The following is a 13020-nucleotide window of genomic DNA, read 5'->3' on the forward strand; positions in this document are numbered from 1 at the left end:
CAGCTCATGAGTTCAATCCCTGCGTTGGGCTCTATGCTGCCAGCTCAGAGCCTTGGAGCCTGCTTCAGATTCTGTGTTTCCCTTTCTCTCTGCCCCTCCCCTGCTCATGCTCTGTCTCTCTGTCTCTCAAAAATAAATAAACATTAAAAATTTTTTTAAATAAATAAATAAAGCCACCCAGTCTATGGTACTTTGTTCTGGTAGCCCTAGAAAACTAATATAGCATCTATTCTGAATGAACTCATTCTTCCCGTGCTCTCCCACAAGTGACTTTATTTCAGCCAGGTCATCTCTGGAGTTAGCTCACATCTCTAGTGTAAGAAGTCATGGACAGACTTGAACCAGTGCAGTGTGCCTTGGTGCTTTTCAGTGCAAATGTTCCAATAAAAAAAAAAAAAAAAGTTTTTTCTTTTTCTTTCTTTTTTTTTTTTTTTAAGGGAGGGGCAGGATACTGAGAATGAGATCAGATTCAAGGTCATTATATCATCTCATTCACTTGATTCTGAATGTGCTTTAATGAGTTTGGCAAAAAGAGGATTTATAGCCAGCCCACCAGGAATTGCACAAAGCTTGTCTTATTTATGCCTGCAGTGTACCCCGTATGCAAACCTTTTCTGTCAATGTGCCAGAGCTCAGAACTGCCCATACCACAAAACTCCAGGGGGCTCCACTTCTCCAGTGGTCTAGGTAAATGGCAAAAGCTGTGAAGGCTGAATAAGAATTTAAAACACTGGTTGTAATTTAAAATGAAGGACATTGGTACTAGAAGACTTGTTAGAGCTGAAGCAAGTGACGGATCTTCAGTGACTGTTTCTCATCACTATAAACTGGGAATGAGCATTTCAATAGTTACTTCACAGGATTGTTGTGAGGACTGAATGAGATTAACATGCACAAGTACCAGGATGCTGAAAAGAGCTACACCAGGAGTGTTATGACTTAGAGGTATCTTCCAGCCTTCAGGTTCAAGGCTCTTTCAGCTGGACATCTGCTGCATTATCATTAAGAAATTCCACCTACCCTTGGCTGGGTCAGACCATGGTGGAACTCCTGGCCTGTATATACACATTTCTGAGCTCTTCTTTAAGGAAGTGTCTCTGGGGCTAAAGCATGGAAGGAGTTTCTCTTTCCCTTATTACCACATTTTTTAATAAGTGAAATTTCCCCTGTCAGAATACATCAAGATACCATGGTGACAATTGCTATAGAAATGCTAGATTTAGAAAGAAACAAGGTGACTTTAATTCTATTTCCTGCTACCTATGTTCAACAGCCTAAACTAAACCTGTGCTGGCCAGATGACAAAGGGGACACCTGTCCCAAATATCTTGCCCACTCTCTTGCTCTAGAACCTAAAACTCCCGCTTCCTAAGGCCTTTCAGAAGGTATGCATAGAATTAAGCTCTAGCCTAACATTACCTGGAACACATATATACTGGGCTAACATTAACAAAAAAACCACTTTTTTTGAGTATGTAATTATCCATTGGAATCCAGATCACAGGCCATTAAATCAAATGATTACAAAGAGCCAGGTATGAAGGATATCTGAATAAGGGTGGACATGGGTTTCAGACAATGGAGAATGATGGGGACTTGAGCCAACAGGAAGGCACAGGCTCTGTCCAACTAAAGGGGAATTTCTCCTTGAACTGAGTCAAGAAACACAAACCCAGCAATGTCAGAGCTTCTCATTTTTCAGGAGATGGAAAAACCAAATGTTTATGTGAAATTTTCCAATTTTAAAAACATATCTGCAAGGCAAAACTGGCTATGGCTGCAGGGTTCTGGTTGATTGATGCCCTGAATCCAAGAATCATCTCCTTCTGGCCTTAAAGTACAGAAAAATGGAAGCAAGCTAAAAATATGCATGCTGAGTGGCCTCCACAGGTGTCTCTACTGAATAAGCCCTTTTTGAGGCTAAACAGCTGCATATTTTAATCAGCAGCCCAGGAGATTCATCTGGAGATCACTCAGGGACCACCTTTTGGCACACATTGCTGAAGACAGCAAACTACTCAAAAGCAAATATCCATCTTTGTGTCCTGTGAGCCTAGCACATTACCAAGGAAGTTTTAGGAGTGAATGAATTCTTCATTATCCTAGTGCTGTATCATAACACCAGCAGATGTTTACTAAAAGCCGTATTAACTCATTTTCATCTAATTGTCTTTAAGTAGCTAGTAAGACCTCCCAAGATACAAGATACTAAGAAAATAATTTCAAATTGGGGGAGAAGATAAGAGCAAGGAAGAATGTGGAACATGGGGCATTTTCTGGGAAAAGCAGATCTGAGTGAGAGTATGACCCCACAGCATCCAAAGGACTCAGAGGCACTGAGAAAGGTGTGAAGGGGTCAAAATAATTCAACACAATGGAAAATAATTAGGTCCTGAGTATGTATCAATTACCATTTATCTTCAGGTATTTTCATTTGTCAAAATGGCAGCGGTTAATAAAATACATCTATGAATTAAGGACAGGTGGTAATAGAAATCTCTCAATCAAAATACAATAAATATTGATGTTTTATTTCGACATTTTCTTGTGGAAATTTCCCTTGAAATTCATTTATGTACTCCTCTATCTTTAGAGTGAATCACAAATTTTCATTTATTAAAAGCATCTATGCAGTGGGGCATCTGGGTGGTTCAGTCGGTCAGTGTGGGACTCAATTTCTGCTCTGGTCATGATCTCCTAATTTGTCAATTCAATCCCCACGTTGGGCTCCACCGTGTCAGTGCAGAGTCTGCTTGGGATTCTCTCTCTCTGCCCAATCCCCTGCTCTCTCTCTCTCTCCCACTCTAAAAATAAATAAATAAGGTATATAAATAAATAAATAAATAAATAAATAAATAAATAAATAAATAAATGTATCTATGCAGCAATATTTCCTGCTTCTCAAGAGAGGGTAGTGAATTTTTAATCAGTGTTGATTTTATAATAACACTGAAGAACATTTAAAAGGATTCGATTTTCCCCAAATTAATTATTTTGAGGGTCAGCATAGAAGAAATGTTAAGAAAAAATATAATAAAAACAGTATGCAGTTACATTTAGCATTTTCTTACTAATCATAAGAATCCTTCATTCTTCACCTTTTTTCTGTGGAAACTGGAGTTTCCTTGCCCTCCTCTTTGTCTCAATACATTGGGCTGCTGGGACCCCTTGAAGCTTTCCCAGTCTGGGCTTCTTAAGTCCAGTAGCTCTGTCCTCTCTGTTATCTGCTTGGAATCTATCCCATTTTGCAACGTGACATTTATTATTCTAATACAAGTGTTGGCAAACTTTTTCTATAAAGTGCAGGGTGGCTAATATTTTAGGTTTGTGGGCATGCATTGTAGCAATCACTCAACTCTGTCCTATGCAGTGTGAGAATTGCTATAGATGTTGGGCCAGATTTGTCCCACAAGAAGCCAATATTTTGCTTATCCTTGTTCGAATAGAAAATTATGTACTTTTTGCGTTATTTACAATTATATCTTGTTTTCCCAAATAGACTGTAAGTTCCTTGCAGACAGGAAAACTTATATCCTGTTTTGCAACACCTATAGGACTTTGGCTTGTAATGTTTTGATCGTTATATGGGATTGATAAATATTTGGTCATTGACTGTTGGCTAATTGTCTGATTTTATGCGTGAGTGTTTGCAGGGGAAAATCTCAGAAAATGACAGAATTTTTGAAGAGAAGAAACCAAAGTCCATATGGGCTTGTGATTTTAGCCATGCAAAGGTCACATGTTACGCTTCAAACAAATCTAGTGATCACAACTTTATCCATCTTCCTTTAATATCCAAATTAAATAATGCGAGCTCTCATCCCATACTACCAGGTGTATCCAGGACCCTTTTTTATATTCCTAAGGATTTCCTAGAGATATTTTCAGTCTCCTAATGTCATTCCTTTACCCACTGCTCTGAGTTCTTACCTTTTGACCTGCTTGCCCTCAGATCTCCTAATCATGCTGTCGGTTTCTTTTTTCTGCACAGTGGAGGATCTATTTTTAGCTTTTCCCATCATAAAAAAATTCTCCACATTTAAACCCAATGTGCTTTTTAATAAAAATCCAATTGTAAAAATCCAATTCCCTGCTGATTCAGAAATGTATCCTCCCAATCCTGCATATTCCCAGCAGCCAAGAAGGTGGTTGAATTTTACTTGTAGGAGCTTCAATCATTAAAACAGTTATTTTTCAACATGTAAAATTGCATTGTTATGCTAAATATGTTTTTTCTTACTGCACACACTGCCCATATCTTCAGAGATTCTAATTCCCACCTACAAACCCAGAAATCCAGGCTTCCCTGGTGAGAATCATGTGCCTAAAGGAACGAAATATACCTTCAACCTTGGGAGCAAACCCAGGGTAAATTTACAGAGTGCCAAAGCTCAGATTTTAGAGACCAGACAGATGATGGTAACATTCTGTTACTTCTGGAGTCATATACAAAGCAGGCAGCCAACTTTACACAGTTCATATGTAAATAGCAAATAGCAAATAGCAATATAAAGCCTCTCATTTAAAGAAAAAGCACCACAATGCTAACTGTGTAGTAATGGTGGGAGACTCTCGACCAGATTAATGAAATTGAGGGATAAAACAAAAGATGACCCAGAACAAAGGGTATTCTCTTAACTATGCCTGGCTAAGGATACTATTTAAATCCTTATAGGGAATGAACTAGAATATATATCATTTTGTGGTGGTCCAGTGACATAACATCTGAATAGAATTCTCATTCTACACTGCAGGTTCTCTAATTCTCAACCAACCCTTTTGGTGATTCTTCAAGATATTGTACAGTAGCTACCTAAACTGAGGAACAAAACTGGGCAATAACCTTGACCTTTCATAGGGCTTATATTATGTCTCTATGTGTCACTATATGTTATGTTGGATATTTAGCCTAGATAAATTTTATTTTTTTTTATTTAAAAAAAAATTTTTTTTTTTAACGTTTATTTATTTTTGAGACAGAGAGAGACAAAGCATGAACGGGGGAGGGTCAGAGAGAGGGAGACACAGAATCCGAAACAGGCTCCAGGCTCTGAGCTGTCAGCACAGAGCCCGACACGGGGCTCAAACTCACGGACCGCGAGATCATGACCTGAGCCAAAGTCAGCTGCTTAACCGACTGAGCCACCCAGGCTCCCCTAGCCTAGATAAATTTTAAACCTCAACCAAGTTACTACAAACTGGTTCTGTTATGACCTTTTATACAACAGAATAAATGTGCGTCAGAGGCAATGCTATGTGCTAAGTCCCATTTGATCATACAGAAAGATGGTATTTTTCAACCTGCCAGGTAGTTTGGGGTCAAGTGACTACTAGTTCTGATAACTTGGCTATAAATAGAATTGACACACACAACATCCAGGCCATAGTATAGAGAACAGCTGTGATCTCTTTTCCCTTGTCCAAGGATCTAGAAGTCAACAACTCCACATGGCATAGCCACAAGGTATATCCTTGAGTCTCCACCTAAAAGTGAGGTGCCTTAGAGAGCTGCTGGGAGCAGTGAAATGTGGCCAGTAATTTATCACCACAGCATCCCTTAACCTATGCTGACAAAAAAAAAAAAAAAAAAAAAATGAAGAGGGAAAGAAAAGAAAGAAAGAACAAATTTGATATTTAAATTACCTGGGAAAATCACAAAAACAAAATACAATTAAAAATTTGAATTAGAAAATAATCTTTTGCTATTTTTTAAAAGTTTATTTATTTATTGGGGGGGGGAGAGAATCCCAAGCAGGCTCCCCATTGTCAGTGCAGAGCCCTTCGCCCCAGGCTTGATCTCACAAACCCTGAAATCATGACCTGAGCCGAGATCAAGAGTTGGACGCTTAGCCAACTGAGCCATCCAGGCACCCAGAATTAGAAAATATTTTAAAAGGAATGCAGTTTTGTGACGTTGTGTGATATTCATTACCTGGGGGTAAGGAACTATGTTAATGAGGAAAATCACAATCTTGGATTGCATAAAAAAATTACACAATGATTTTGAGAAGTGAAAGGTGAATTCAGTGATTCTTTAAGATTTAAGACCTTTTGGTACTGGGTGCCTGAGTGGCTCAGTCAGTTAAGCATCTGACTTCAGTGCAGATCATGATCTCATGGTTCCTGAGTTCCATCAGGTGAGCCCTCCTCCTCTTTCTCTCTCTCTCTCTCTCTCTCTCTCTCTGCCCCTCATGGGATTCTCCCTCTCTCTCTACCCTCGCTCACTTGCACTATCTCTCTCTCTCTCAATAAGAGAAAAAAAAGAAAGACCTTTTGTTACTTATCCTAGATAGAACTATTTTATTCATCAGTAAGACCCTAACCATTATAGCAAATCCATAAAACTATTTACATTATAAACAGTACAGTTTATTTTCATGTATATCTATGTTATACAAATTAAACTATATGGACTCCACCCTTAATTTACATTCTGGCCCTTCTCCAGGTTGCAGCCTAAATCCAACCTACTACCTGTTTTTGTAAATAGACTTTTCCTGAAGCATAGATAGTCATGATCTCTAATTTGTGTACTGTCTACAGCTGCTTTTGCTCTCAACAGCTGAATTGAGTAGCTGCAGTGGAGACAGTACAGTCTGTAAAGGTTAAAACCTTTGCTCTCTGGCCCTTCATAGGAAAACATTTCTGAGCACTACACTAAGGAATGGAAGACCACAGTAAAAATGTAAAAATAAACACAAAAAGTTTTATCCTTTGAATCCTAGGTTTCTCCATGGTGTTTTTAATTATATGCAACTTTTACCTTAGTGCACTGACTTCACCTACACCATGCTGTGATGGACTGAATATTCTGCTTCGCCCTTCCCCACTCCCATCCATGTGTTAAAACCCTTATCCCACTGTGAAGCTATGAGGAGGTGGGGCCTTGGGGAAGTAACTAGGTCATGAGGGTGGAGCCCTCACGAATGGTATTAGTGCTCTTAAAAGAAAAGACCAAAGAGTTAGCTAACTCACTTTCCTCTCTTTCTGTCCCATGAAGACACAGAGCAAAGACAGCCATCTGTAAATGAGGAAAAGGCCACTCACCAAGAACCTGATCATGCTGGCTCCCTGAGCTCAGATTTCCAGGCTCTTGACCTGTGAGAAATAAACTTCTGTTATTGCTAAGTCACCCAGTCTATGGTACTTTGCACCTGAACTAACACACACGCATAGCCTGTGAAATCACAACACCTTGTCTAATTATCCCAAATTCTGAATGAGAGGAGTGAAAAGTACTTTAAATTTTCACCATATCTGGGATTCATCTTCAACACATGGCTCTGTTGCTTCTAATGCTTCTTTTTAAATTATCTTGCACATTATTATCAGAATAATCTTTCAATATTTGTGAAATCTCCAATTAGTAGCTCTTCTACATTTTCTCTGCCTTGATAATATTTAATAGCTTCTCAATGCCCACAGTATCAAACAGTCTCTCTGCTCTCCATAATCTAACCAGACCCTCCAAGAAAATATTTTCTATCATTCCATAACATTCTTTGTGTCAATCACATAGAAAGTTTCACTTTTTCATCATATATGGTATCAGAGAGAATTGCTTTTGTCTATAAGTGATCGAAAAATTGACCACAATGGCTTAAGCAAATAAAGATTAATTTTCTCCTCCCAAACAATAAGAAATTGGCTACTGGTGTCGACTTAGCAATCCAACAATTTGGGGCTTATATTTCTTGAACTCTCTAGACTTTTCCCTCATAGTCACAAGATGCTACTGCAGCACCAGCCATCATATTTAATATTCAAGGCAGAAAGAAAACAGAAAGGGGAGAGGTTAGTGTAAACCATAGTTGTCCCTTTTATCAAGAAAACAAAAACTTTGCCTGGAACCCCAAGCAGAGTTCTATTCATGTGACTTACTATCCAGAACTGTCTCATGGCCACATGACTTCCCTTAGCCACAAAAGAGGCTAGTATTTTGTTTTTTTGAAACCTAAGTAGAGGCAGACAGGGAAAAAGTGCCAAGAAAAGCATGTTGGGGTCTACCATATACACATTAAGCTCCTGCCTGTCTCTGTGTTCTCACACATGTTCTTCCCCTGTGTAAAATGCTCCCGCCATCTCTGCTTATGCCAAACCCTACTTCTTATTTTTCCAGTGCCCAACGTTATATTCCATCTCTTTCACTAAGCATACCCGGTAGCTTCCAGCCACCATGATCCCTCCTTTCTCTGAAAACATTGTTATGCACACATAAATATATAAAAATCTCTCAGTTTTTCAAAGACCAAATTATGTTCTACTTAGGTCAAATGCATTCATTGTTGTCCTCCCGATGGAACACTTAGTTCTTGATGGCAAGCCTGTCTGCAGGATCTTCTCTTCATTATCTTCTCCAAAAGACAGTCTCTTTTAGGTAAAAGTGTCTTCAAAAGATAACACTTTCTATTTAACTCCTTATGTATCAAAGGACCTAATAGGATTTATTAATACTTATTTTTAAATACTATTACATGAGTTGTGACTTTACAATAATGCAACTGGGCCCTTCAATCAAACACAAGTATAACTTTAAGCTTATATCTTATACATATTGGTACATTTCACATTATTAATAAAATGAAAGAGAGTGACTTTTAAATGCAATGTGTTTTTACAACATAAAAATTATTTTTTTTTTACTATTTCGAGGTTGATTACTTTGCTTACTAGACTGTAAGAACTCTAATTCATGTATATTGCACAGGTAGTCACCTTATGATTGTTTCTACAAATGTGCATTAGCCAAGAATTTAAGCAGGGGTTTGGGTTCTTAAGTAACTCATGAGGTTGGAACTTTTTTTTTAAACTCTTCTCCAGGCCCCCTAACCGACCTTTAAAAAGCTCTAGTCTGCATTTTTAGCCCTTAATTCTTCACAAAGTAAATCTTATTTTTCTCCCCACTCTCCTATAGGGCTTTGTATTTTCCTTTCTGAACTAAATACTTTCAGATATGCTTTCTCAGGTGAAATACAGGCCTTTCTCTCACATCAGAATAAATTCTTCTCCACACAGGCTACCAAATAACATGAAAATTGTTTTAATGTCCTAGGTGGAGATTTGAATGCATATAATTTATAATAACTCATGGCATCGCAAATGTAGGGACACTTTTGAAAGAAAGGTGAGATAGGAATTACTGAAAGAAATTCCTAGATGATTTGAAGTGAGTCTTAAGTGTTGGGTACCAATGTCAGCTGAGAACACGCTGTCCCGCCAACATGGACAAGTTCTTGAGAAGATACTGAGAATCTAAAGCAGGAGAAGCTTTTGGCCTGCTTCTTAGGGAGTAGGCTTTTGCATGGAGAAGTAAACCAAGTACCTTTTGAAGTTATGCCACATCAATCACAGGTCTTTATATACTGATTAACTGCCTCTCTCAGCAAGAAGGATGAACCAGCTAGCTTTCTCAGCACAAAAGAAACCAGTTTTGCAGCTCATGAATTAACCCTTCTATTGCCAGGTAAATTATTTTTCAGGATAATGAAAACAAAGAAATAACAGGTTTCAAATGATTGGTTGGCAGAAATAAACACTGACTATCTTCTGCCTACGCTTACGCTGAAAACTCAAAGAACACTACCTACTAACATAGAATGGCTGCCAAAAACCCAGAGGTGGCAAGGAAAAGAGAAGTGACAGATGGAGAGTGTCCCTATGCATGCAGTTGACAGCAGTCTGAATCCATATGAGATGCAAGAAACCCAGATAGACATGGGTTCACAGAGGACTATTGTATGCCTGATGTTTGGGAGAACGGAGTTGTCTAATTTCCCACGTAGGATTTTCTAGAGTAATGCTTTTGTAATCTTAATGTGCCTACAAATCACCCAGGAGCTATTAAAATATTCATGTTGATATAAGACATCTAGATGGGTCCTGAGATTCTGCATGTCTAACCATCACCCAGTTGATGTGGCTGCTGCTGGTCTATGCACTGCACTTGGAAGTAACATGATACGAGAGAGCCTTAACTCATTAGCCTTAACTCATCAGTCTTAAACCACGCTTCAAAGCAATGTAAGCTTCATTCCCCTTAAACATGTGGGGTCTCTGTATTATTTTCAAACATCATAGGAATTGCTTTATTAACACCTTATATGAATTCAAACATATCAAATATGACAAGTAAAGAATAAAGGAGACTTTATTATATTAAAAAAATTCATCTAAGCATATGAGTTTTCCAACTCTTTGCATATGTAGAACATTTTAGGCAAAAAGGCAAGCATGGATTTGCATGCAAGAATGTTTGTGGCATTAAGCAAGTAAATTACCCAATTCTGCCACTTGGACTGATGCCCAAACAGGGAACAATAATGATACCTTACTTTTGTAGATTTAGTTACAGGGCACTGTCGCATGCATTATCTCTTTAATCCCTATAATAACCCTCTGATGTAGGTGTTATTCTTATTTTACAGATGAAGAAACAGAAACTGGGAGGTGCCATGCCTAATTTCCCAGCTAATGGGTGATAAACTTTGGGCTTAAAACCAGGTTTTTGAGTCCACTCCTCTTTCTGGCATCCTATAAGCTCTCAATGGTTCTCAGCCTTGGTTGCATATGTAGAGCTGAAAAACTGCTAATGCTTGGCTCCCACCCTGAGACATTCAGTAACTGGTCTAGGGGAGTGGCCTGGGCAACAGGATTTTTTTTTTTTCCCCAAAGCTTTTAAGTGAGTTTAATGCCAGGTTCCTCAACCTCCACACAATTGATATTTGAGAACAGATCATTATTTGTTGAGCAGGGTTTTGCCATGCTTTGTCGGATGGTTAGCAGCATCCCTGTCCTCTCCTCTAGATGCTAGAAGTAACAATCCAGCTGTGGCAAGCAAATACCTCCAGGCATGGGCAAATATTCCCAGGGGGGCAAGATCATTTGAGAAGCACTGCTTAATTATGAAGTTGTGAATAAATGACTGATCAATAGCTTCCTTACCAGCAGCAACTTTCAATTTATTTGTTCATCATTTACTACACTCATGTCTAAGGAGTCGGAACGATCCGTGGTATTCGCCTTTCCCAATTTCATCAAAATTAGGAACCAAATGACAAATCATTTTGGAATACTGTATTTATGTAACGATTATCTGATCTAAAGGAGAGAGAAAGTTCTGTTCATTGGTAGTTATTTAATTCACTCAATTATATTTTCCTAGTGTTAACTACATGCTAGGCCAGTATTTCTCAATCTTGCCTGATGATAAGAATCACCTGGAATGCTTGCTAGAACAACAGATTCCTAGGCCCTAACCCAGAATTACTGGATCAGAATTTCCAGAGAGAGACCAGATGATCCAGATAATTTACCAAGTGCCTCTTATCATTAGAGAACTTTGGGAAAAACTGGGTAGGTCATGGTAGATACAGAGAAGACACAGTCTTCCTCTCAAGGAGATATAAATCAAATAATTATGATCACAAGAGCAAAAATACAGTATTTAGAAGCCTAGAATGGAACAAGGGGGGAGTAATGAATCTTATTTTGGTGGGGGAGGCATTGCTCTGACAAGGGCATATGTAAGATGATATCTGTCTTGAATTTTGAAGCATAAATAGAACTAGGCATAAAAGTATGTTCCAGGTGGAGAAGAGCCATAAGAACAAAGGCCTCCTGGCTCCAGTTTCTAGTTTTATAACCTACAGCCATTCACATAGTAGATGCTCACTAAATATATATTCTTTGGCCAACCTTAAACCCACTGCTCATTCATCATAGTGCTCTCTTGCCAATGACTCCACACACTGAGTCTTATCCTCAAATGGGCATGAGAAAAATTTGCCTAGGCTAGAAGGTTGCCAATAAATCAACACTATGCATTTCATTTAAGACCGTGATATATACAGATTTAATTCTTTTTACCCTCAGAATTAGCTTTCCTGTCAGCGATATGGTAACTGTTGATTTTTGAAAATTTCTCCTATAGCTCTTTGTAGAAGATGAATTACTGTTTATTATATATTACTGTGTGGGCAGAAAAGGACTCAACAAGCTACTAGAAAGTATTACGGGAAACAATAGTCTTTCCAGGTTGCACAGAAGACCTATCCTAAACCGGCATTGCAAGCCTACCTGAAGATCTGGGGACATCTCTTAATGTCCCTCCTGCTCCAAAGGCTACTTTCCAGGAAGGCTGATAAGGTTAGCTCATTACATAAGTAGGAAGCAAACTTCAATGTAATCTCAGACTGGCTTTCAAGTACTACCCACTCACCATTTCCTTCATCGTAGTATTTATCCATAGTATTTATCATTCCATAGTATTTATCATTCACTGACATTATATTATTTTTTTATTTGCTGTTTCTCTTTCTTCTCCGAGATTGTACATCCCACCAGATCAGGCACTCTGGTAATCTTATTCACTGTTGAATCCTCAGTACCTAAAAAACGTTCTTCATACATAGTAGCCACTCATTAAACAACTGTGGAATACTGAGTAGGTTCTAAGTTCATCTGGAATCTTGTTTTTCTCCTATGTAGACGTAACATGTTTGTCATTCCTTGTCAATGTCTAACACTTTCTCTGGGCTATTACATTAATTATGGCAGGGATAGTGTCTATTCTGTTTTCTATTTATCTCCTGGTCCAACACGTAGGAGATTCTCAATAATTATTGATTGAATGGATCAATGAATGAATAAGCAAATCAAAATAGAAGGCACTAAATGGCACCAAATGGCTTTCATCCCATGAGCCCCATTTCTCCAATAGCACACTCACCCTCAGCATAGACATTTGGCTCAGCAAATTCCAGGAATGAAGAGCTCTGATTATTAGAGCAGTCAGCTCTTCCTGTGACAGTAGCAAGACTGGAACAAATGAAATGGCTAATGAGCAATAATCCTGCAACACTTGAGGTAATAAGAAAAAAGTCAAAGAGGAAAAATCCATACATTGGTGACAGGGAATCTGTTTGAAAGAGCTGGTCAATATACATGAAACAGAGAGCCTTGCAAGCCAAGAAATATGGGCATCTCCAATGAGGAAATATCAGAGGTAGGAGAGCCTAGTCT

At 38.5% G+C, this 13020-nt stretch overlaps 1 protein-coding gene across 1 annotated transcript in view; it reads right to left on the reverse strand.

Moving 5' to 3' along the window:
• Positions 1 to 12745, reverse strand: part of CTTNBP2 (cortactin binding protein 2) — a 170082-nt gene extending 157337 nt beyond the window's left edge. Inside the window, exons 1-2 of the mRNA XM_042970583.1 lie at positions 12728 to 12745; positions 7048 to 7098 (exon numbers count right to left, since the gene is read on the reverse strand). Coding sequence (XP_042826517.1) covers positions 7048 to 7062 — 15 coding nt within the window. The 5' untranslated portion in view covers positions 7063 to 7098; positions 12728 to 12745. The remainder of the gene's footprint in view (positions 1 to 7047; positions 7099 to 12727) is intronic.
• Positions 12746 to 13020: the final 275 nt, after the last annotated feature.

This window comes from Panthera tigris, chromosome A2 (assembly GCF_018350195.1).
Source record: "Panthera tigris isolate Pti1 chromosome A2, P.tigris_Pti1_mat1.1, whole genome shotgun sequence".
In the NCBI taxonomy this organism is placed as follows: Eukaryota; Metazoa; Chordata; class Mammalia; order Carnivora; family Felidae; genus Panthera; species Panthera tigris.